The sequence below is a fragment of the Mchenga conophoros genome, linkage group LG7 (genome assembly GCF_057382185.1).
Source record: "Mchenga conophoros isolate Kocher_MC1m ecotype Shallow Benthic linkage group LG7, M_conophoros_male_GT1.1, whole genome shotgun sequence".
NCBI classification, from domain to species: domain Eukaryota; kingdom Metazoa; phylum Chordata; class Actinopteri; order Cichliformes; family Cichlidae; genus Mchenga; species Mchenga conophoros.
In genome coordinates, this window is record NC_140532.1 from 8,391,722 (window position 1) to 8,412,712 (window position 20,991).

The 20,991-nt window shown below is 38.4% G+C and overlaps 4 protein-coding genes across 4 annotated transcripts; 2 read left to right on the plus strand and 2 right to left on the minus strand.

Annotated features, from left to right (window-relative positions):
- Positions 1-243: 243 nt before the first annotated feature.
- On the minus strand, positions 244-2,438 carry LOC146569501 (uncharacterized). Its single transcript, XM_085281366.1, has 2 exons — positions 1,873-2,438; positions 244-1,708 (listed from the first exon to the last, which is right to left on the minus strand). The coding sequence occupies exons 1-2, from the start codon at positions 2,436-2,438 to the stop codon at positions 496-498; spliced, it is 1,779 nt and encodes a 592-aa protein (XP_085137492.1). The 3' UTR covers positions 244-495.
- A 1,349-nt stretch (positions 2,439-3,787) lies between these two features.
- On the plus strand, positions 3,788-6,864 carry LOC146569502 (uncharacterized). Its single transcript, XM_085281854.1, has 5 exons — positions 3,788-4,156; positions 4,890-5,044; positions 5,597-5,810; positions 5,954-6,029; positions 6,590-6,864. The coding sequence occupies exons 1-5, from the start codon at positions 4,016-4,018 to the stop codon at positions 6,859-6,861; spliced, it is 858 nt and encodes a 285-aa protein (XP_085137980.1). The 5' UTR covers positions 3,788-4,015; the 3' UTR covers positions 6,862-6,864.
- Positions 6,865-7,764: 900 nt separating this feature from the next.
- Positions 7,765-11,069, plus strand: LOC146569503 (uncharacterized). The gene is made up of 9 exons (XM_085281853.1): positions 7,765-7,870; positions 8,189-8,289; positions 8,434-8,637; positions 8,801-8,887; positions 9,091-9,344; positions 9,512-9,640; positions 9,723-9,863; positions 10,355-10,478; positions 10,550-11,069. The coding sequence occupies exons 2-9, from the start codon at positions 8,256-8,258 to the stop codon at positions 10,765-10,767; spliced, it is 1,191 nt and encodes a 396-aa protein (XP_085137979.1). The 5' UTR covers positions 7,765-7,870; positions 8,189-8,255; the 3' UTR covers positions 10,768-11,069.
- A 700-nt stretch (positions 11,070-11,769) lies between these two features.
- On the minus strand, positions 11,770-19,080 carry LOC146569504 (uncharacterized). Its single transcript, XM_085281850.1, has 10 exons — positions 18,774-19,080; positions 15,718-15,792; positions 15,303-15,458; positions 14,724-15,039; positions 14,340-14,538; positions 13,990-14,035; positions 13,823-13,914; positions 12,526-12,636; positions 12,133-12,409; positions 11,770-12,004 (listed from the first exon to the last, which is right to left on the minus strand). Exons 1-10 carry the CDS (start codon positions 18,912-18,914, stop codon positions 11,798-11,800), a joined length of 1,620 nt encoding a protein of 539 aa, XP_085137976.1. The 5' UTR covers positions 18,915-19,080; the 3' UTR covers positions 11,770-11,797.
- Positions 19,081-20,991: the final 1,911 nt, after the last annotated feature.

Sequence of the window (20,991 nt, forward strand, 5' to 3'; positions counted from 1 at the left end):
AAATTGCTCATCAATGTTTGGTACAGAGCATGTCGGAGTCCCGTTCGTTATCGGAATTAACCAGACAGATCGCTCCACCAACTAAGAACGGCCATGCACCACCACCCACAGAATCGAGAAAGAGCTATCAATCTGTCAATCCTTTCCGTGTCCGGGCCGGGTGAGGTTTCCCGTGTTGAGTCAAATTAAGCCGCAGGCTCCACTCCTGGTGGTGCCCTTCCGTCAATTCCTTTAAGTTTCAGCTTTGCAACCATACTCCCCCCGGAACCCAAAGACTTTGGTTTCCCGGACGCTGCCCGGCGGGTCATGGGAATAACGCCGCCGGATCGCTAGTTGGCATCGTTTATGTCCGACCATTTTTTTTTTAAATTGACAGCACAGTGTCACAGTGTATTAGCTTTTTGAAAGGTTCCTGGTTTCTGAAAATGCTCCAAAGTAAACTGTGTTAAACGAGCTCTTTTATTTAAGGACTATGGACACTGTGACGTCATATTCTTAGCCACCTGTCCTGGAGTTAAATAGGCAATCACTGTTAAGCATTGAAAAGCCCCAGTAAGCTGCAGCTATAATAAGGCCTACTGCGGCAACACCTAAACCTATTTTAAGTAGGCGTTTAGCACCATGACGCCATGAACCACTAGTCGGAACCACATCAGTAGATGGTTCTGAGACAGGAGAAACAAGCTCCTCGGGTTCAGGAGCAAGATTCTCCAGCTGCAGAGGTTCACCAGTGATGTTGTGAACAGCAGCTAATATTTCTTCTTCCTCCTCCCTTCTCAGCTCATCCTTAAGATTATTAATTATTTCTCTTTTCATTTTAAGATGTTCATAAAGTTCATCTATGAGATCTTCGTTATGAACAATCTTGAAATTTTGCTTTTTGACTTTTTCTTCCAGCCAAAATATTTGCAGTGTCAGACTTTCTGTTGTCTTTTCTTGATGCTCAAGATTTTGTAAACATTTCTTGAGAGTTGTGTTCGCTGTTTTTAATTTGTTTATCTCAGCAGCAATGCTGCTGTTCTCCTTAAGGAAATATTCTTCTTTTTCGTGAAAGTCACGGCACATCCTCTGAATGGTGCTAACCTGCTCCTGCATTTTAGCCTCCAGAGATTCCACCTGTGACTGCTTTTCATCCAGTGTCTGTCTCACCCGGCGCTGAAGAGTACAAATTTCTCTTTTCAGCTCAACTGTGAGTTCTGTCTTCCGAAATATTTCCCTATATTGTTTTTCTATTATCTCTTCTTTTTTTATTGTTTTATGGTGAGCTTCTCCCACTTGCTGCTCAAGTGTCTCTAAAGAGTCCTTGAGATCTGCGTTCTCTTTTTTTTGCTCGTTTCTCTCACGTTCAATCTGAGACAACTGAGCAGCAATGCTGCTGTTCTGCTCAGTGAGAGATTCCGTCTTTTCCAAAAAGTCATGGTGCATTGTCTGAACGTTCTTTTCCTGTTCCTGGAGTTTAGCCTCCAGAGATTCCACCTGTGTCTGATTTATTTTTTTAGCCTGAGCCTTCATGTGTTTAAGCTCATCTCTTGACTGATGGAAATTATCTTTATAATAATTCTTTTTGAGCTTTAGGGTGCTCAACTCCAACTGGAGTTGTTGAATTTTCATTTGAAGCTCCATAGGGTCAGGTATTTGTCTCTCCATCAACCCTCGAATCTCTCCGTCAGACTGTGAATTATTAAATGCTTCGTTAATGCTTCGGGAACTAATCGATCACCAAGGTGGCAATATGGCTCAAGGAGGCCATAGACAGAGTTAAATAGGCAATCACTGTTAAGCATTGAAAAGCCCCAGTAAGCTGCAGCTATAATAAGGCCTACTGCGACAACACCTAAACCTATTTTAAGTAGGCGTTTGGCACCATGACGCCATGAACCACTACTAGTCGGAACCACGTCAGGAGATGGTTCTGAGACTGGAGAAACAAGCTCCTCGGGTTCAGGAGCAAGATTCTCCTGTGTCGGGACCACATCAGGAGATGCTTCTGAGGCAGGAGAAACAAGCTCCTCGGGTTCAGGAGCAAAATTCTCCTGTGTCGGGACCAAATCAGGAGATGGTTCTGAGACAGGAGAAACAAGCTCCTCAGGTTCAGGAGCAAAATTCTCCTGTGTCGGGACCACATCAGGAGGTGGTTCCAAGGCAGGAAAAAAAAGCTCCTCAGGTTCAGGAGCAAAATTCTCCAGCTGCAGAGCCTCCAGAGATTCCACCTGTGACTGTTGTTCTTGGTACTCAAGAGGCTCTAAAGTTTTCTTGAGTTCGTCTCTCTCCCTTTCAATAAGTGACAACTGAGCAGCAATGCTGCTGTTCTGTCTAAGGAGATATTCTTCCTTTTCCAGAAAGTCACGGTGCATCATTTGAACGGTGTTAACCTGTTCCTGCAATTTAGCCTCCAGAGATTCCACCCTTGACTGTTTTTCATCCAGAGCCTGTCTCATCCGACGCTGAAGAACACATATTTCTTTTTTCAGCTCAATTATTTGTTCAGTCTTGTGATCTATTTCTCTATTCTGTTTTTCTATTATCTCTTCTTTTTTTGTTATTTTGTGGTGAGCTTCTCCCACTTGGTGCTCAAGTCTCTCTAACTCTTCCTTGACATCACGGTGCATCGTACTAATTTGTTCTTGTATTTTCATTTGAAGGTCTCTAGGCTCCGATATTTCTCTCTCCACTAACCCATATAGTTCGTTTGATTCCGCTGGAATCGCTCTGTCAGACTGTGAATTATTGACTATTTCTCGTGACATTTCTTTAAAAGCTTAATGCAACGTGTCGAAAGAAAAATACGTGTGCTTAATTATTTAACTTTAAAATAGTCCCTTTCTGAAAGGTTTCTGGTTTGCTAAACACAACTCGCTGTTTCTGAAAATGTTCCAAGTAAAACTGTGTTTGCAAAGGTGAAGAGGGGGTATTTATAGACTTTCGTGGCTTCGAATTTGACGTCAACGCTCTTCGAGCCTTTGATCCTTTGTTCGATCACAGGATCACATGACAGGAGATGTTCACGTGCGTCCAAACTGCAAATGAATCGCGCACGAGCAAAGCCGCCGCTCCCGCACTGACTGTAACGCAGTCATTTCTTCTTTTACTGTTATGCTGTTTTGTGGATCACAAGGTTTAAAACTACTTGTAAACACACACACAGTAACTCCACCCTAACCTGCAGCTGCAGCGCAAATAACAACGAAAATTGTTTGTAAACGTGTCCTGGAGTTTACAGGTGCAGACAGTGCAACAGCTTCCAGGTCATTTATTCTGCCAATATGGCAAGAAGGTCATAACTGCTTCAAGCAATACTAAGTGCAATAATCCTTTTTGTCATCGTTGTATTTTTACTCAGTTGTATATAGTATTTGTATTTGTATTCTATTTTTATCTTATTGTATATTTATTTTGTTCTACTGTATATAGTATTTTATTTTATTCTATTCTGTACAGTTGTGTACTGTATTTATTCTTATTGTATTCTAATTTTTGCCTCATAACTTTTGCACTGTCCACTTCCTACTGTGACAAAACAAATTTCCCACGTGTGGGACTAATAAAGGTTATCTTATCTTATCTTATCTTAAGCACTGTCTATATCAGGGGTAGGCAACGCCAGGCTTCGAGGGCCGGTGTCTATGGGCTCAAAATGTGGTCATAAATATTTTGTACTTGTAAAAAAGATTTGTACTTGTAAAAAAGATTTGTATGTGTAAAAAAAATTTGTGCGTGCGTAAAAAAGATTTGTATGTGTAACAAAGATTTGTGCGTGCGTAAAAAAGATTTGTATGTGTAAAAAAGATTTGTGCGTGCGTAAAAAAGATTTGTATGTGTAAAAAAAGATTTGTGCGTGCGTAAAAAAGATTTGTATGTGTAAAAAAGATTTGTGCGTGCGTAAAAAAGATTTGTATGTGTGAAAAAGATTTGTGCGTGTGTGAAAAAGATTTGTGTGTGGACTTAGAAAAAAAAACCCTGCAAGTTACAAGTACGAATTTTGACCCTATTTTTCTTCCTTTAAGCTGATTGGTCAATGTCATGTCAATCACAAATTAAACAATCCAATCAGAGAACAGATGGGTTTGGCTGTCGGGGGGATGCTTTACGGACCTTCAGGTCCTGGAAGGGTTGCAGATTGAAGATGGAGGACAGCGGTGCCGCTTCTGCGGCGCAGGTAAGCTTTAGTTTATGGTTTACTGGAACAAGCTAATTGTCCAGACATATATTTTTGAATATCATGTTCGTTTACTACACTGTAATTTTTCACGGTGCCAAAAGATAGCTTAAAAAGGGCTCTCAACATTAGCCCTAGTGTTGCATGTGTTTAAATAGTCTCCTGTGTGGCACGGTCTGTCTGCTTAAACATCAGCATCGTGGAGAATTATGTGTTTGGATTTAAGTGTAATCCCGATGAGATGTCGTTTTGGTAATAATTGGAACTGAAATGCTCTGACTTGACCTTAGCACTGGTCCCAGGTCACCCCCGAGTTTGTGTTAGAGTAATACTACAGTAATTACAGTATACAACAACTTTCAGCAGCTACTAAAAGTGAGGGGACCTAGCTTAACTTTCAGTAGCTGCTAACGCATTAACGAGCAAACCGCGCTAACGTGTTATGCTGCGCTAACGGAAAATCGGTTAATGTCATTTTAAGGAGATTACTGCTGACAGCACAAATATATGTGTGTGTATAAAGTATCTGATTTCAGTTTTCTTCTACTACTGTAATTATGGCTTAACAAGCTTCCTCAGTGTTCTTTTAAACTCTCACTCATGACTATTAGTTATACTGTTAACTATTTTAATATTAGGTTAATAAGGGAAAAAGGGATATATCGGGAAACCATATGGTATTGTTTAAATGAAGATGCAGATGTTCAATAACATATAAATATATTTTCAACAGGAGCCAAAGACTGCAATAGAGAAGGCTATACTGAATCTTGTGGGAATTCTGTCAACTTCCCAGTCTGATATTAGGAGTAGAACTGCAACCACATCTGTTACTGCGACAGTGCCTCAGCAAACCCCAAGAGTGAGCACCCAAATAGAAATGCAAAGGTAAAAAGAAAAAGAAAATTGCCAGTAATGCTACTCCTTTCTTTTTTTTCGGGGGGGAGGAGTGTTATGGAACAGTAATCAAAGATATTCAGTAAAGTAGAAGCCCAGATAATTAGGTTTGTATTTCAGTTGTTCATATTTTTAATATTCTTTTCCCTGTATTCTGGAGAAGACATAAAATCTGTACTGACAAGGATATAATGAATACTGGATTCAAGGAACCCTTTTGGTTTTGAGTTACTCTTTGGTTTTGGTTTAAAAATATAATTCATAGGCTTTAACCTGGCATGCACAAAAGTAAAATGCTGCATCCAGGATTTGTCTCTATTGTGTGTTCAGCTTTTACTCTTACTCTCTTTTATGTAAGTCATCTTTTTATTTAAACAACCTGCTCTGCAAATTACCTATGCTCTTGGATCCTCCTTAAACATCATTATGACATTTCACCTTAACAGTAATGCAGTACTTTTCCAATCAGATGAGTAGTCTTGCTTTAATTTGGAAGAATTTGGCGCAGTGTTTAATGCCTCAAATGTATAATCTTATTTACAGGTCATTTCCAGCAATGTTTCAAAGAAGGCAATCCAAAGGAAAGAGGCCTTTCCCAGCTCCTAGTAATGTCATACATGCAGTTCGCAACCTTCAGTTGCAATTCTGTCTTTTGCCTGACTCCACGACAAAAACCCCAAAGAATGAAATACGGCTTCTTCAAGCTGGACTTGGAAGGCGAACTCTCAGCATAGCTGACAATGCTGATCATGAAGAAGTACTTTTCTCAATTTTAGATGCCTTTATCTTGTCAAAAAAAAATCTAATTTTAAACTTTAAAATTAAAATTGAAAAATGTTACAATTTGATTTGACAAACTAATGATGAGGAAATGTTTGATTTCTTTTAACCCTAATTTAGATTACTGTAGCTCTGCATGAAGAGTATCCGAAGATGAAGGCCCTAACAGGTGGATGGCTCTTGTATAAAGCAGGAGGTAAGTCATTTTAACTCCCCGACTTTGTGTCTGAGTTAATAGAAGACATTTACTTAGAGCCAAAAGCATCCGGATAAGTTTTACAAGAAGCTTTTTTGTCTAATTAAAACATTTCTAACACTTCTTCCGAGAATAACTTATGGAACACTGATATGGCTTTTATTATTTATTTTTCAAATTTGTAGGCATGGTCTTTTTTTTCGATTAACTCACTTTTTTTGTGCATTGTGATTGAAAAGCTATAAAGGCATAAGATGCACATCAATACACTTCCATTGTTTACAGGTATAAGATCAACAGTACAGCACCACTTAATTAAAAACTTGAATATTCGGAATATGTTTATGGATGAAATATTGTTTTGGTCTAGTGATTCATTCAACATTTTAAGCATTGTTTAAAAATGAAAAGCATAGTTTGCTACAAGGTAGTTTTTAAAGACATTGCTATACAAGAGTAGTGTTCCATAATGTTATGGATTTATTTGTACTTTATGATCTCAACTTTTAGAACATTGCTGTATTGCGAATGCATTATTTGGTTTTTGTTCCATATTCTAGGTGGTAGCGGACAGAGAAATCTCTCTCTAGTATCTCAGGGAACACAAGGCTACACAGCCAAGACGCTCAAGATGGCCACCAACAATGGAAAAAATACTCTTTATATTGTCCCTCTCCAAGAAAAAATTGATACTACACCTCTTCCACATGATGCTGCAGAATTCAGCAAAATGCCGAAGTCTCAGTGCAAGACCTGTGGTGTGACTATGCCTCTTCAGCTACTTGTTTGTCACGTAGAAAACTGTGTACAAGTAAGCCAAATTCAACAGTAAAACAAACATTGCTACCACCTTTGCTAAAAACTAAAACTTTTTAAGTTGTATTCTTTTTACTACTTTCAAAATGGAAGGACAGAATATTATGCTTTACCCAAGACTACTTTGGGTGAATTTCCAGAGTCAATGTATGTGCTGAAATCAGTCGTAAGTTTTGCTCTAAATGTCTGTGAAGTTTCTCAGTTATCCCAGTCATTGTAGTCTAAAGAGTTTGCAAAGAAAACATCTGGACTTCTATAAGTTTTCTTGAAGATGTGCCACCTCTCATCTGAGAAGCTTCTTCGTTTCTTTAGAGCATAGGTGTCAAAACCTGTCCCGCAGCCTAATTACATTTGCCCTGCGAAGCCATACCAAATTACTATTAGAGTTGGCCTACTGGTATTATACAGCTAATATATATATTGTTTAGTATTAAGCTTTGCTTGTTTCATATTCCGTTTTTTAGCAAAACGTGTTTGAGTCCATAAGAAAAGATTCATTCTTATATCTGGAGGAACAAATATATTTCAATAAATATTAATGTTAGCCCGCGACTTTGTTCCAGTTTTGAATTTTGGCCCACTGTGTATTTGAGTTTGACACCCCTGCTTTAGAGCAATTGGTGGAGAGTCCAAAACTTTATGCCCTATTGGAGTGTCCCCATGAGGGGCGTTGATCCCCTAGTTTGCTCTAAATGACAAATCGTGAGCAGCATGTAGCTACCATAAATGTGAAAGCATAACTGACCAGGCACATCAGAATGAAGTCCAATTGGAGGTGAGTTCCCAGATATATTTAACATTGTAATATGGACAATACAAAATTCCAAGCAGATCTTTGTTCAACTGTTTCATTATTTGCTAATTACCTGTGGCATTCTGTGCTAGATTTGGACTGTTCATCTTTGCTAGGACTAAAATAAATACACTTTTTAATTGCAATATCCTCTTCAGCCTTCTTGTCCTGTTTGTGGAAATCATTATCCTCCAGATGACTTGGTCTTGCATGCCAGTACATGTGGTGATCGGTAAGTTCATTTTAGTTGGACAACACTAAACAAATGCTATGTGTAGCACATTTATAGTTGCTCTTGCTTCTGTCTTTGCATCATGTCATAGCAGGGGCTCATCCTTATCTAACCTGTTCATCTTCTATGATCATGTTGACCACATGGATGAGCTTTTATCAGTGTTCATCCTGGCATTTTAACAATATACTTTTGCTTCTTTAGAGTGCATTGTTTAGGTGACCTTATCTTTTATTGACAGTATTCCTGCATCCATCTATCGATCGATCGGTTTAAACACTGATGTTTTTTTTTTCTTTTGCAACACTTTGGGTAAAGTGAAGTGGATGACCTGCATCACGCAGCACATGAAGTCAGAGACACACTTCTCAATTTTGCTGCTGAGATGAACACTGACATCCCAGCCAACAATAAGGAAGGTACTTTTCATACCAAATGTCAGAGTATATTTAAAATTCCAAATTGACGTGCTTACCAGAAAGTGTGCTGGGCCTTAATTTTTTGGCTTACTGGGTTTACAGTACAAAATGTTATTTTTGCATACAATGTACTTTATCTTTTAGTAGAACAGTGGAAAAAGGCCAGTGATCCCCAAGATGCTGCAGTTTTGTTTAAGAGGCATCTCTTAAAGGAAAAGGAGGAGAACCCCAAAATCACAGCTATCATTGACATTCGACAAGATCAAACATCCCAGAGCCGAGAGATCATTGCTTTCTACAAAAGACCACAGATTGATTGGGCAGGACCTTTTCGTTGTTCTTTACAAGGTAATGCTTATGGTGAAGCATAGATTCAGTTACTTTCTTTAAAGGCTGTTTAACATTCCAACTTGGTAAATGAGAATTTTCCATTAAAGGGTGCTGTAAAGCAGTTTGTAACTTTACTTGTGTTGTTGTTGTTGTCTTTTTCTTTTTCCCAATTTTAAAATAGGTGACACAGCTGTTGGCACTGGGGTCCAGAGACATTTTTTCAGCATGGCAATGCTAAAGTTGCAACATGGCTTTAACATCCATAGCGGTATGTTTCTATATCCTTTTCTTAATTAATGTGAGATGAGTTTTTAAAATAATCCATCGAGAAATTTACTCCAGAAATTTAAAAAAGAAAAAAGAAAAAAGATTGAAGTATTTGCATCATGTTTGACCACTTCATTAATCAACTACTTACGTCAATAGATAACGCTATACCTTTTTTATTTTTCTTGTACTGTTCTTCTCCAGGTGCAGCCAACATGACCCTTCTCTTTGAGGGACAAGAGAACCATCTAGTGCCTTCTACTTCTCAGATTTTGGCAGACAGTGACTTATTTGTGGTAGCAGGCAGAATGATTGGGCATTCATTTTTGAACGATGGGCCACGATTGCATGGCCTCAGCAAGGCTATTATTCACATGTTGGTCCATGCTGATAGAGACACTGTCACTGTACAGCTCGATGATGTGCCAGACCTAGATATTCGTTCTACAATTTGCATGGTGAATACTAATTTACTTCAAGCCTTTGTGAAATCATAATTTAAATTAACTCATTATTTTTATATACGTGTAAATACCCCCCCCCCCCCCCCCCCCCCAAGAAAATGCAGATTTTTTATGCAATATATTTGCAACATACTAAAATGGAATTTTTTTTCCTCTATAAGCTTGATGGTAATAAACACCTCACTGAGCAGCAGAAGGATGACATTAACAATTTGGCCATTTCCTGGGACTTGCCACCCGTTAGTGCAGAAAACCGCAGATGGCTGTTCCAACAGCTTCTCCATCATGCAGTAAGATTGCCCTTTAAAAAATTTTTTTAGATTGTCATCACCTAAGCAAATGTCATGTGGTTATTTTTAATTATTGTTTTAGGTGATAGGCCGAACTAAAAGGCAGACAAAACACATCAGAAAAGGTCTGAAGGACACCGGATTGTTGACTATGCTTCAACAAAGACCTGACACAGCCTCAGTGGTCTTTCCCCAGCATGAAGACAGCATTCTTACTACACAGGTATTTCAATGCATTTCTAATATGCCGACTACAGTGACAAGGCTAGATGGCATGACAGTTAATGCTGCTTTTAGGGGAGGCTGTAGCTCAGGAGGTAGAGCAGGTCATCTACTGATCAGCAGTTTGACCCTGGCTCCCCACTCTGTATGAATTTTTGGTAGGAAGTACAGAAAATAACAATGTGATTGTGACAATGATAATTGTTGTAGAAAAAACTTTGAAGGGTCTGGGAGAGTAGAAAATTAAGAATCAGTCCTTTTACCATTATACTTTAAGTGAGACAAAATGATTGATTGATAATACTTTATTCATCATGAGGAAAATTCTTTTAAAGGCTGCCAGATAATCCAGTGCCATCATGAGCACCCCGTAGAATACACCATATATAAATGCCAAGTGTCGGAAAAAAGTCCCTTCGCAAATTTAACATGTAAAAAAACTGTATTTAAGGCAGTTGCATTCTTAAGTGTGTCTCTGAAATCTCATTTTAGGCTGTTCTTAGCCACATTGTTTGGCCAGGAGATGAGGGCGATGATGAAGACGATGATGATCCACCTTACCCACAAAGCATCCAAATGCAAACAGTGGGATTTCTGAAGACCTACATTGAAACAGGCGAGTGTAATTGCATTGTGATTCAAAATTTGAATCTAATTTAATTTCTAATGCATTGATTATTTTTACAGCCACTCCATTCCAGCTCAGCCAGCTGATGAGGTTTTGGGTCGGGTGGGAAATTCCGACTGGTACCATGAAGGTTGAAGTAGTCGAAGCAGACTACCTCATATCCTCTACATGTTTTGGAACGTTGCGTGTGCCTGGGCACTTCCACGAGTACAATGTCTTTTCCAAACATGTTGATGATTGCATTGCAACTTGTGCCACAGGTTTCGGCCTTATTTAAAAGCAATTTGTAGACACTGGATGTCGAATAAACTTGCTAAACCATGCTTGAAAAATGTTTTACATAGCCAAAAGTTTCACTGTTACTTAGGCTTATTGATTTTTTGTGAATATTGTTATGCGAGTTTAAATATAAAAATTTAAGTTACAGTTCCCACCATTAACATTTATATTTGAAGTTAAGGAACTAATGATTGTGTTATTTAGGTTTCAGTCATTGTCATGCATCCGATTTACATCATCTCTTTGTTTGAAGAAGTTTCCTGGATTACACGATTAATACCAAAGCTGTATTAAATGTTACACACAGTCCAATGATGTTGAATATAATGTTAATAAAAATCTGCCACACTGTCAGCTGTGGTCAAGCTATTTAATTACCGCATGCAGGACAGCTAACACACATCAAAACATTACAGTTCTACAGTCATGAGAGTTTTTGTCACTTTCAAGCTGTTACCAATAAAGTCAAGTTTTGGGCTATGAAAATTGGATGATAATTTTCCGGATTATTTTTGAGGTTGTTTGAAATCATTTTGTAAATCAAAGGAAATATGCTTGAACACCCCAAATTGAAATCCAGAATTTGTTAAGGACATGGATTTGGAGCAGCAGTTATTGGACTTAAATACAAGTTACATTCTAGACTCCATCACAGTTAAGAAAAAGAAATCTTGTCAGACTGTAAATAAAGTATATTAATTGAATCTTGCCTTTAAAATGAAATAAAAATATAAATCAGCAAGAATAGGCATGATGGCACCTAAACAAAATTTTATTGAAGCTATTATTAAACAAAGGACTTACATGAGAACAGAAAGCATTTATCATGTTACCTTTGCATTAACTGACAGATTATCAGGAAAATATGGTTTAGTAAACTCATCAAACACAAAATGCATTAACATTAAAAACTGAAAATAAATATTGATGCAGACTTTTAGTAACTGTCCTCAGATACAAAAACTGATAATTCAACATAATGTAAACATCTGTTAGGGCATATTATTTTCAACTATCACTAGATAAAGCTATAAATCCTGCCTGTTCTCAAGAATGCCTTCCACATACTGGAGAAGGGAACTGTAAATGTCAGCCCCATAGGACATAGAGGGTTCCATGGGATTGAAAAGGTGTCTCACTCTTTCCAAATCCTCACTGTCAAGTGGAGACACAAGTTCTGGAAGGTGAATACCAGTTTGGTCCAAGTCTGCAATGTCCACATCTGGATACTCTGCCTGAAATTAGACGCCATCAATTCAGGAAGTCTTTAAAATACATGCTTTATTAATTTTGTCAATGATATACATATATTTTTTTTTTTTCAAAAAAGCAATTTGAATAATTTAGAGATGTGTAATCATACCACAATACTTTCAGGAGGATTGACTGGATTCTGAGTCTTTCCAATCTCCCATAGTTGGTTTGGGGTGTAGTTCCGCTCTGTCCTAAGAGAGTGATTGTTCCAGCCTTCAATAAACGTCTCCAAATCTGCTTGGATTCGTGGCAAAAACACATACTGTGCACAAAAAAGGTCAGTACAGTTTGTTGGATCCAACAGTCTGTCTTCCTCAAGTCTGTGAAGAAGATCGTAGTAGATGTTGGTGACAACATTCCAAACGTCTCGCCACAGGCGCTCTATCCTTTAAAACAAAACAAAAATTTTAAACGTAATTTTGTTAATAACACATTCAATAATTAACGCCAGAATACTACACCTGGCAATCAAAAATATGTTTTTGTTGTAAATTAGGAATACCTTTGGTTATGCACGCTTTTGCCAGACATAAAGCTTCCTCTACCACAGCCCCGAACTTCAAACATGTATCGAGCAATGTCAACATTCTCAACTCCTTGGTCTCCCCTCACTCTAGAAATATGAAAAACAAAGGACACAGAAATTGCAGAGTATCACAGTTTAGCAATATTTTAAAGTTAATCATTTAAAGAAAAATGTGAATGTTTTACATTCAACTGTATAATATTTTTAGGGCTCTTTGAGCTCTTATGCAGAGCTATATTTGTAAATATTTTCCCCAAAAGTACAATACACAACTAGCAATGTTAACTTGCAAAGTCAGTGAAATGGTTGTTCTATCACAGTCTGGCTGAGCAGCTGACTATGTGAAGTATTAATATTTGACCCAAGTGCAGACAAAAATGGAATGTGGTACAAAACTTGAATGTTAACAGAAAGCAAGCCGTTTCTTAAGGCTGGTAAAAACTATACAAAACAAAAGGCAGAGATGAAGCTAAACTGGGCAGACTAAAGATAAACAAAAACAAAAACATGAAACTCGCCGTGGATACAAAGATACCTGAAACCTGGAGCGTAGAAGCAGAGACGCATGGAAACATGGCACAAACGACAACAGACAACATGACAAAGAATGAACAGAAACACACAGACTAAATACACACAAGTGTGATTAGAGAAAATGAAAACACATGGGAAACAGCTGACACTGATTTGACATATTCGTCCATATTTATCTGATCTTCTACATTTGTACTACATTGGTACTCGCCCCCTCATACACTTCGCTCTTTTTCAGCTTCCCTTCTGTCTGTTCCACATGCTTGCCTAACTACAATGGGACTCAGAGCCTTTAGTTGTTCTGCCCCAAGACTTTGGATGTACCTCCACCAGATCTCCGGACAACAAACACTTTCACCACTTTTAAGTCACGTCTCAAAACCCATCTATTCAGAATTGCATACACCTGATTCTGTATTAGTCCATTTTAACTTGATTAGCTTTTATACTGTCATGCTTGCTTTTCTCTTCTTTAACTTATGTCTACATTTTATTTGCAATGTTTCAATATATTGTATTGTTGCTATTGTAAGATAACCTTAAGGTGTTATAAAACGTGTTATTATTATTATTATTATTATTGTAGTATTTCTCTGAAAATATAATACAAATGATAGGAAAATTCAATCATTTCCAGACAGCAAGCATGTGTGTCAGGCACGAATGTGTATTCAAAATATAAGTGAGACTGATTTAAGCCTCTATGCTCTAATGTGAACAGCAAGTTTTTGCATTATACCTCAATGGAAATCCATGCTTCTGTACAGCCTCAAGGAAGAACGTCAGTGCTGTAGAAGCCTTGTTGTTGTTAGCTGCTTTCAAGTACAAGATCTGAAAATAAAGAGACATTATGGAAGTACTAGTACTAGCATCACATTTTCTGCTATTTTAGTGAAGAATGCAAACCTTCCTTGAGAAGCCATCAACACCACCAAACATCACAAGTCCATATCTGTAAAGAGACAAAGACACAGCCCCTAAGACTTCAGCCACTGAGTATAATTAATTAATTGCATTTTTCACCAATAATCAAATATGATATATAAACACTAAATATATATATATATATATATATATATATATATATATATATATATATATATATATATATATATATATATATATATATATAAAACTGCTAACTTGGCGGTAAAGTGATGGCGTAATGTAAAATACAGTGTTTGCATATGCATGAATGAGTTAAATAGTAATGGGCCCAAATGTGCCCTATGACTATTGAGTTATGTTAAACTTACCTAATTAACTTATGGTTGGTGTCAATGTGGAGTAGTGACAGAGGACCAGGAACACTGTATGTCCTTCTGACAACACATCCAAGATTTGCCATCCTTTCAAGGATTCCAGCGCTGTCAACACGACGCATGGAATCCCATACTCTGTTCCACTGCACCCTGTGGCCCAGTGCCCTGAGGCATCCTTTAACCATTCTGTAGCCTAAAAAGACATTCCATAGTGAAAGAATCACAACTGCACATTGGAAGGCACTTATAGTACAGTAAATCAAACTACTAACTAATCATGACATTCAGCTAGTGTTATTCATGTAAATATGAACGGTTGCTAGCAAGAAAAATAAAATAGCCTTATTACAAGCATTATTTTTCACATGAATAACTAACCCAGATTTTTTGATTCCTGTTTTATGGCTGCAATTAAGTTGTCAATTTCATCATCTGATAGTGAGCTGTAGGTTGCCGTTATTGAGAGGCCCCACTCTTCCATTCTTCGTCGGACTGTTTTCTGCGATATGCCCAAAAGCTTGGAGATACAAGGAACGGAGAGGTCCATCTTTATTAGATCTTTGAGGTGGTCTTTGGAAACATAGAGCTTTGGCCTCCCCCGTTCACCAGCTGAGCTGTCAACAACAATGGCAGACCTTCTTGTATCCATATCGGAATGGATGAGGCAGATGAGGTGGTGAAGAGCTTCAACCACCTAAAAAATGGTTGCATTAAAATATTTAGTTGGATGAAATCCTGGAATTCAGTTTTACCATCTTACTATCATTATTCTTATACCCAATCTTTATATTGAAACACAGAACAAAATTTCATCTTGGATTTAACAAGGCAATGGATGACAGGTGCATTTGTATAGCATAATTACTACACTGTAAAATTAACATTATAAGATACATAAGAATGGCATATATTGAAACGATTTTTAAAGATAACCAAAACTAAATCAAATAAACCTACCACTGATGGAACATTAATATGAGCAGAAAGAGAACAGACTAGAGTTGATGCGTTCACGCAGAGGAACTCAATATGATCAAGGTCCAAGGGCTGCTGTTGGTAGGACTGCACCAGCCTATTTTGAAGGTTTTGGAAAACATGTCTTCCTAAAGCCACCTGAAAGAAGAAAAAAATTATTCAATTACTAATATCATATGAAGTGTATTGAAGGAACAATGAAATGTCAAACTGCGTAAAACTCAATAAAACCAAATAATATTCTCATGAAATCTTTTTATTTTGATTAACTTTGTAATACAGTAAAGAAACTGAATTGCATTAAAAATTATTTTTAAATATGTTTTATCCTGTGCCACCTTGCTGTATTCAAAAAATTCAAACAACTTTACTTTAATAATGAAAAAAATGAACCCACCAAAGAGTCACAGGAACATCCCAGGTTCTCTGTTCTGGAGGGAGATCGACCAAGGTCCACTTGATTTACAGTCACCTGTTAAGTAAAACAATCAGGCAATTTTCAAAGATTTACACGTTTCTGACACTCTCTGAAGTACCCTGTGGATGTTCCCATGATGACACAGATGACCCACAAATTTAGTATAGCACACTTCAAAACACATAACCCGATGCAGAAAGACTTTAAAAGTCCCTAAACACATGTGACATCTGTTAGGGTTGAAAATTTACTTTACAAAATTATTAAGTAAGGCTGTTTCTTTTTTTTTTTAAAGATGTACACAACGCAAATGTGCTCATAAGCATGTTGGCACTCCATGTTTGAAGGTTGAGAATGTCATTCAGCGCTGTATTCGAAATATTGCAGGTACACATAGAGTGCAGAGGGGTTTTTTGCAGTATGCTTACAAACACACGTTAATGGTTAGATTAGTCTCTGGATTAGGGAGGCTGAACAAGATGCCGTGAACTGGGCCTTAGAATCAGCATATGTTTTTATTGTCACAGTATATAAGCTGTAAAGCCCGTTTCAGCATTATCCTTTTTGGGAAGCTGGTTCACACAAAAGGCTGGCACTATAAACTTGTAATTTCAACTGCTGAAGCAAATCCAATCTTTTTAAATCATTTTCTCCTGAATTCCTTCTTAAATTTTTGAACAGGACACATCCAGCAAAGCAAATATCAACAGACATTAGCTTACTGACACCAGACAGACACTGCACTACAGTTAACTACAGAAGCATTCTTGGTCAATCTGGTACTGTATAACAGAGTACTTCTCAATGTCACTGCCTATAACAGGGCTCTAGACTAACTTTTTGACATGGGCGCACCGGTACGCCTAACTTTAAAAATTTAGGCGTACCGGCACAAAAGTTAGGCGCACTCAAATTTTTCAACCGCATCGCTTAACACCGCAGTTTTACATGTGCACTTTCTTTGGGGGGGGAAGTCCATACAGACAATATTAATTTCTAAATTATTAACTAACAAACTTGTGCTTAAAGTGCTTTGTCAATATTGTAGAAAATGTTAAAACCTTAATCATCATCTTGGCCTCCTCTGACGACCTGTTTGCTGCTGTCTGCTGCTGAAAGGCCGTGGGGAGAGGGGACACTTGGGCAGTGCATTTACTGCAGCATATAATGTGTTTTCTGGATACACTGTGCTTTTTCAGCATTCAAATATTGATGGCACCGTGTCAGAGCACTGGCTATGAATTTCAGACAGATCAGGCCTTAACTTAACAAAAAAGTTATCAATAGTTCTTTTCATCTTTTCTTATTACCCACAGCTACAGTACATCCACTTCTCTCAGGCCTAGGCTGCTCACTAGGGCTGAGTATCATCACTGATTTCTATAATCCATTCAATTCCGGTTCTCAAAGTCCTGATTTGATTCAATTTAGCCTCAGACAGTCAGAAATATTATAATTCTGATCATTTATCAGTACTGATACACATGAGACTTCATCAGAATTGTGAAAATCACAGCAGATGCCTTTGTGTGAAAGTAACTGAGAATAAAACACAGGAAAACATGAAGGAGATTTTCCTGGTCTGGCTTTTTATAGCAGATAACCTTAAAAATATTCTGCAATTTTGCATAATTTTAAGAAATTTAAATTTCTTCAGTATTGAACAGCAGAAATTAGGCTATCTTGTCCGAGGTCATTTAAGTGAAAAAAGAAAAAGCGCTGTAAACAACGCTAGACTGGTGGGTAATAAGCGAATGAATAATGCAGAAAACAGATTTGAGACGGGAAACTGTTCCTGAAGTACAGAGAGAGAGAGAGCTGTGCAGGAAGTGTGATTTTTATCGTGGTGGAAGCAAAACAGCAAAAGTCAGAGGGAATTCATGACGACATTGATCAAATGTGAAGCGCAGTTTGCTGCTTCTTTTGCTGCAGGCTCGGTGAATTTTGGTTGGAGAGAGGCAAAACCTGCAGCTCAGAATCAGCGCAAAAAGACGTAAACACAGCGCGGACCCGAAGAATCGCTAAGCTCCGACAGCGTGTCCGTGTTCAGGCCGTCGGGTGAGAAAGCCGAGAAAGACGAAGCTGATTCTGATGTGTTGGGTCCGCTCCGTGTTTAGGTCTTTGTGTGGAATCCGTTAATGAATTGATATCGCTTTATTCAAGCTACTCACCTCTCTCTTCCACCTGCACTTTCAACTGGACCACGGCCAATCAGAGAGGTCCCGCCCCTGACTATCTCTGATTGGTTTAGTCCACGATAGGGGCATAATGTGTGTCTGTTGTTGACCACACGGAGAGTTACAGAGATTTTTTTTTTGTTACCGGAACAGTTGGTCGCACCTGTGCGACCAAATATTTATTTTTAGTCGCACCACTGAAAAATTTGGTCGCATTTGCGACCAAATTGGTCGCACTCTAGAGCCCTGTATAAGCTGTCATAAATCCCAAAACGCTCACTCAGGAAGCTTGTTAAGCCATAATTACAGTAGTAGAAGAAAACTGAAATCAGATACTTTATACACACACATATATTTTTGCTGTCAGCAGTAATCTCCTTAAAATGACATTAACCGATTTTCCGTTAGGGCAGCATAACACGTTAGCGCAGTTTGCTCGTTAATGCGTTAGCAGCTACTGAAAGTTAAGCTAGGTCCCCTAACTTTCAGTAGCTGCTGAAAGTTGTTGTATACTGTAATTACTGTAGTATTACTCTAACACAAACTCGGGGGTGACCTGGGACCAGTGCTAAGGTCAAGTCAGAGCATTTCAGTTCCAATTATTACCAAAACGACATCTCATCGGGATTACACTTAAATCCAAACACATAATTCTCCACGATGCTGATGTTTAAGCAGACAGACCGTGCCACACAGGAGACTATTTAAACACATGCAACACTAGGGCTAATGTTGAGAGCCCTTTTTAAGCTATCTTTTGGCACCGTGAAAAATTACAGTGTAGTAAACGAACATGATATTCAAAAATATATGTCTGGACAATTAGCTTGTTCCAGTAAACCATAAACTAAAGCTTACCTGCGCCGCAGAAGCGGCACCGCTGTCCTCCATCTTCAATCTGCAACCCTTCCAGGACCTGAAGGTCCGTAAAGCATCCCCCCGACAGCCAAACCCATCTGTTCTCTGATTGGATTGTTTAATTTGTGATTGACATGACATTGACCAATCAGCTTAAAGGAAGAAAAATAGGGTCAAAATTCGTACTTGTAACTTGCAGGGTTTTTTTTTCTAAGTCCACACACAAATCTTTTTCACACACGCACAAATCTTTTTCACACATACAAATCTTTTTTACGCACGCACAAATCTTTTTTACACATACAAATCTTTTTTACGCACGCACAAATTTTTTTTACACATACAAATCTTTTTTACAAGTACAAATCTTTTTTACAAGTACAAAATATTTATGACCACATTTTGAGCCCATAGGTGTCCTGCGGGTTTTAGATCTCACCCTGGGTCAACACACCTGAATCAAATGATTAGTTCATTACCAGCCCCCTGGAGAACTTCAAGACATGTTGAGGAGATAATTTAGCCATTTGAATCAGCTGTGTTGGTTCAAGGACACATCTAAAACCTGCAGGACTCTGAGACAGGAGAATCAAGCTCTTCACGTTGAGGACCAAGATTCTCCTGTGTCGGGACCACATCAGTAGATGGTTCTGAGACTGGAGAAACAAGCTCCTCAGGTTCAGGAGCACTACTATGACAATTTCCCACATGCCAAAGCAACGGAGGAATGTGCTTCATTTGAGCACAACACACAGGGAACCAGCAGTCAGTGATGGGCAATAGAGGAAGCCTGGAAGCAAGAAGCAATCCTGGACTACAATAGGCACAAATACAGCTTGGATAACCTAGAGAGGATGTTAGCACCTCGAGTTGTTGAGGGAAAACTAGCTGCTGGCTCTTTTCTCCAAAGATTTGTTCACACATATGCTTGTTTAAGATGCCAAATGTTAATGAAACTATGCATATTCATGTAACCACAATAAAAGGCAGTGCTACAGGGGAACTGACCAAGAGTGCCTGGGGAAGCGGCAGGAACAGCGCTTGGTCCGGTCATCTCCCTCGTCCACGAGATCACACAAAGAGCTCTGGTGCCTTGCATCTTGCTCTTGCTAGTTGCAGTAGGTGGTCTCAATTGTTCCAGCAAGGTTTGTACTTAGACAAGCCTAACATGTTTCATCATGAAAAAATGTGAACCTTATTGCTATTTCCCCCACAAAAATGTAGTAATAATATGTAATCTGACTGATATTCAAAGGGTATAATTTCTGAATTTGAATTATATATTGGTTTTCATAACTAGCACCGGTGCTAATTTAAAAAATCAAGTCAATGAAAGTAGGAAAATGTTTTAATATATACTAATTTGATAGCATTTTGTGTACGTAAACAGGACGTGGCCATTTTGGCCACGAACAAGCTGAGAGGGAGTTTTTTTGTTTTTCTGTCACTGCACAACAACAAAGATGCATAAAATTCATTGATACTGTTAATTATTGCTAATGTAGACCGCTCATAGTTGTCCAGGATTGTCATGTAACCTGCGAGCCCACAAATCCCATTATTACAGTGATGACTGCAAACACGATCTGAATGTTTAAGCTCAGAGTGTTTGAAAGTACACACTAAAGAAAGTGGTTACATTTCTCAGTTTGCTCTCATTAACATTAGAGAAGAGCGGCTGTGAGGCTTGATCCTGCACTGCCCTGACTTACAAAGCTTGCTCTACCCTAGGCAGTTCAAACACAGAACACGTCTTTGTACAAGCACAAGACATAGCAGGCGCTAAATAAACTAGAAAAGATTTGTCACCTGAACAGAGATCGTGTAGTCTATCCCAGCTGTCATGTGATTTACACATAAACTCCACAGCTCATTGAGAATAGCTGACAGCTCCTGCTTTACAGCTGGTCTGTTATAGAAAGTGTCAGACAGAGGCTATGCAAACATTTGACGCATGCACACAAAAATGGAGGAAACATCAGCAGAGTTTGGGTTATACCACTGTACCTTGATCCATTCAGTCCACTGAGGAACACTGCAAGGAGCAGAAATCCACAGAACAACCTGCATATAACCGATGTGAAAACAGTTACATGGGAAAAGCAGCAATGTTCTGACCTGTAATCAGCTGCTCGTGCATCAAATTCAAATTTTATTTGTTACACACACAACCATACACAGTGTGACATGAGGTGAAATGCTTGTAGCTGCGCAATGC

Bases quoted from the DNA above. Each gene is read 5' to 3' on its own strand.
- LOC146569501 (XM_085281366.1), bottom strand. From the start codon at position 2,438: ATGAGACAGGCTCTGGATGAAAAACAGTCAAGGGTGGAATCTCTGGAG. The intron at 1,709-1,872 runs GCGTCATGGTGC...GTGATCGATTAG, and splicing joins CCGACTAGTAGTGGTTCATG to TTCCCGAAGCATTAACGAAG.
- LOC146569502 (XM_085281854.1), top strand. From the start codon at position 4,016: ATGTCATGTCAATCACAAATTAAACAATCCAATCAGAGAACAGATGGG. The intron at 4,157-4,889 runs GTAAGCTTTAGT...TATTTTCAACAG, and splicing joins GTGCCGCTTCTGCGGCGCAG to GAGCCAAAGACTGCAATAGA. The intron at 5,045-5,596 runs GTAAAAAGAAAA...TCTTATTTACAG, and splicing joins ACCCAAATAGAAATGCAAAG to GTCATTTCCAGCAATGTTTC.
- LOC146569503 (XM_085281853.1), top strand. From the start codon at position 8,256: ATGAACACTGACATCCCAGCCAACAATAAGGAAG. The intron at 8,638-8,800 runs GTAATGCTTATG...ATTTTAAAATAG, and splicing joins TTTTCGTTGTTCTTTACAAG to GTGACACAGCTGTTGGCACT. The intron at 9,345-9,511 runs GTGAATACTAAT...TTCCTCTATAAG, and splicing joins TTCGTTCTACAATTTGCATG to CTTGATGGTAATAAACACCT.
- LOC146569504 (XM_085281850.1), bottom strand. From the start codon at position 18,914: ATGTCATGTCAATCACAAATTAAACAATCCAATCAGAGAACAGATGGG. The intron at 14,539-14,723 runs GTTAGTTATTCA...ATGTCTTTTTAG, and splicing joins ACAGGAATCAAAAAATCTGG to GCTACAGAATGGTTAAAGGA. The intron at 12,410-12,525 runs GTATTCCTAATT...TTTGTTTTAAAG, and splicing joins AAAAGCGTGCATAACCAAAG to GATAGAGCGCCTGTGGCGAG.